The sequence below is a fragment of the Trichinella spiralis genome, assembly GCF_000181795.1.
Source record: "Trichinella spiralis strain ISS 195 chromosome Unknown Scfld5124, whole genome shotgun sequence".
NCBI classification, from domain to species: domain Eukaryota; kingdom Metazoa; phylum Nematoda; class Enoplea; order Trichinellida; family Trichinellidae; genus Trichinella; species Trichinella spiralis.
Window position 1 is genome coordinate 909 of NW_003532063.1, and position 3,011 is coordinate 3,919.

General features: G+C 33.0%; 1 protein-coding gene across 1 annotated transcript; it reads right to left on the reverse strand.

Moving 5' to 3' along the window:
* Positions 1 to 2,302: 2,302 nt before the first annotated feature.
* On the reverse strand, positions 2,303 to 2,971 carry Tsp_12705 (conserved hypothetical protein). Its single transcript, XM_003366953.1, has 3 exons — positions 2,749 to 2,971; positions 2,615 to 2,695; positions 2,303 to 2,457 (listed from the first exon to the last, which is right to left on the reverse strand). The coding sequence occupies exons 1-3, from the start codon at positions 2,969 to 2,971 to the stop codon at positions 2,303 to 2,305; spliced, it is 459 nt and encodes a 152-aa protein (XP_003367001.1).
* Between the last annotated feature and the right edge of the window lie 40 nt (positions 2,972 to 3,011).

Genomic DNA, 3,011 nt, shown 5'->3' on the forward strand with positions numbered 1-3,011 from the left:
TTTGTATGATTTTTAATTTAAAAAAGACATATGTGTATAATTTATTAATAGTAAGAAAATTTCAATATTACAAAATGCAAAATAGCAAGTCAATTAAGAAGAGGTCAGCTTTTCCTATGAGAAGAGAGTATTATTGAAGTGGAAAAATTGAATTGTAAGCTTCAGATGATATTAACAAAAAAATACAATTTCCAAGTAAGTAAAAGATTACAATAACAACAACAACAAATGAAATATATAATAATGATAATGACGGGAGAAAATTAAAATTTTACAAAAGGATTAAAAAGTGACAAAAAATCACTTGCCACAAAGCCAATGTGCGCACTTTGTAGAGTATTAATATTGATTGGTTAATAAATGTAGCCACTTGCAAATGAAATATCTCTTTGTTAAAATAGTAACTTATACTCGATCAGATTTTAAAATGTAGAGTGTTTTTCATATAAAAGAAAATCGATAATTTTTTTTCTGTTTCCATCCTTCCTTATGTAGTGAAAGTATTTGAAATAAAAGAACAAGAAGAGTAAGAAGAAGAAGTAGAAGAAATAATATAATATTGCATAATTTCATAATAATAATAATAATAATAAATCGTGGTCAAAACAAGCGACCAAGCGAAACAACAGTGGAATAGTTGGAATTGTTGGTGTGAACAAAAAGTGAATAATCAAAAATGATTGCAGCTGTCGACAAGCAACAATGATGCGCTTTCAAAATGGCATAACAAAAACCACAACCGCCGTTGGCAATGTGCTTTAATTTTAAAAAAAGAAGAATAAGCAACTGAAGCAGAAAAGTATTTTCAACATTGGTTGCTTGCTTGCAGCATTTTGTAGAAAAGAGATAAGCAGAAAAAAGCACAACAACTTCAATTTACTCATCCCTCAATATTGTAATTTGGCAATCGCATTCAATTAGTCACTCGACAAACTAATCTGACAATGAAAACTAAAATAAGAAGAATAAGAGGAAAGAACAACAATCGAACATATGCCTGAAGAAAAAAAAAGCATTATAATAAAACAAAGCAATTATATGTATATTAACATCTGAAGAGCATTTTCCTCACGTCTGGATCAAGCAAGCTGAGAATGTGAAACAACAAACTTATTTCATCAACAATTACTTTACATTATTCGGGAAGGAATATTCATTTCATGAAATCTATTGGAATATTAATTTCAATACTACTAAATTCAACAATAACCCCTCCCCCTCTCTTATCTTCAACTTTTGACACTTTATTTCCATCTATTAGCATGCATTTTTATACGCTGCCAAATTTGGGTGATTTTTTGTCCATGAAATAAATTAATTAATTAATATTTCAAACTGATTTTCAAATACAAAAGGAAAAGTATTCACAAAACACACAAATCGGTGAATTGATAATTTTGAAAATTAATTGAATCAGTTTCAATGATCTAATTGCCCTATAGAAAGCTAGCCAAATGAGAAAGTTTTTCCAAAACTGATAAATAGATGTATGGATGGATGGATGGTTAAATGGACGGACGGACGAATGGATGGATGGATGGGTGGTTAAATAAATGTGCTAAATGAATGAATATGAATGGATGAATGAAAAATTTTGAAAATCCCTGACCCATCGAATTTCAATCAGCCGCCGAGGAATAATCATTCATTATTAAAAAAGGAAGACAACGATCAGTGTCAATTGTTTGTGTCAATTTAAATGGAAATGTCAAAACGATTTTTTCACCGCATATCTGCTCTCGAAAGTCACAAGTTTCGCTCGCATTCAGTAGTTATTAGCCTGAAAGCTACCTGATCAAGCTGTTAGCTGGCTGGCTTTAGTAGCGCAAGTTACCACTGACTAAGCCCAACCCAAATGTTGTTTGTTGTTTTGTCGAACAAATTTTATGGGAAATTATATTCACATTAAAAATAAATAAATAAATCACAACTTACCGGCAGATTCGATGAGCCAAATTTGAAAGCAATTGAAAATGGCATAGAACCAGTGGAAAAGAGAACCAGCAATTTTCATCTTCATCATGTCAAGCTTTAATCGAGATTTGGGTTGAGCAGAAGAAGGATATTTGTCCAAAAATGAAATCAAACGAATAATTGTAATAATGTGGATTCAATTTGCTTCATTTCACAACAAACAGTTGATAGATTCCCAATTCTGCCGTATACATCATCATCATCACAACAATAACATCAACAAATACCATATTCTCCAGTAATTAATAAATGATTCATAAAAAAAGGAGAAATGAAAAAAATTTTTTCGTTCCCATTCACTCTTGTTGTTGCTTATTCTTCTTTTACGTTAGCGCTTATCCAAGTGTTGAACACGTTCTGTTGTTGTTGTTATTGCTGCTGTTGGTGGTTCAGTATTTCTCCAGTCAAGCGTGCCGTAGTCGTCAACTGCGGCAAATCTGCTTTCCAGATTGAATTTCAACGTCCAACTTATTCCCTCTTCTTCTTACTTTTCAACAACTTTTTCAAACTTTTGAAGAACAGCAAAAGTGAAAATCAAATCAGCCGCCACAAGCCACAACTGCAACCAAAAGCAAACCAGATTTACAGAATACGTAAGCTTGCAATTATTGCTGACAGCCGATCGGCATTTGAAAATCACCGAAAGCGACAAGCACGACGCTCAACGGTGAAATTTTGAAAATGCACCAAAATAAAACAACAACAACAACAACACAACCAACTACACAAGCAAATATCCAATAATAATAATAATAATAGTAGTATTGCTTTCACTGGGGCTATTCACAACCACCGAGCAAGCAATGATAATATTAATAAATATGACTGGCGAGAATGTAAATAAAATCTCGCCCCCGGAAAGGTGCAAAATCCCGAGCCTTGATGATGCAGATGATACGAGAAGAGATCGATGAATAAATAATGTTTGTCGAATTTTTGCAAATTCAAGCGTCCAGGAACGAATCCGAACAAAGTGGTCGATGGACAAATTGGTCATTGTCGTTTGCGGGATTGATGGTCCGCCCGCTGGGGCAAGG

What these genes read in the sequence shown, in the direction of transcription:
- Tsp_12705 (XM_003366953.1), bottom strand. Translation starts at nt 2,971, where the DNA reads ATGACCAATTTGTCCATCGACCACTTTGTTCGGATTCGTTCCTGGACG. An exon ending in GGTGGTTGTGAATAGCCCCA is followed by an intron (nt 2,696 to 2,748) that starts GTGAAAGCAATA and finishes TTGCTTGTGTAG; the next exon opens with TTGGTTGTGTTGTTGTTGTT. An exon ending in CGTCGTGCTTGTCGCTTTCG is followed by an intron (nt 2,458 to 2,614) that starts GTGATTTTCAAA and finishes TTGAAAAGTAAG; the next exon opens with AAGAAGAGGGAATAAGTTGG.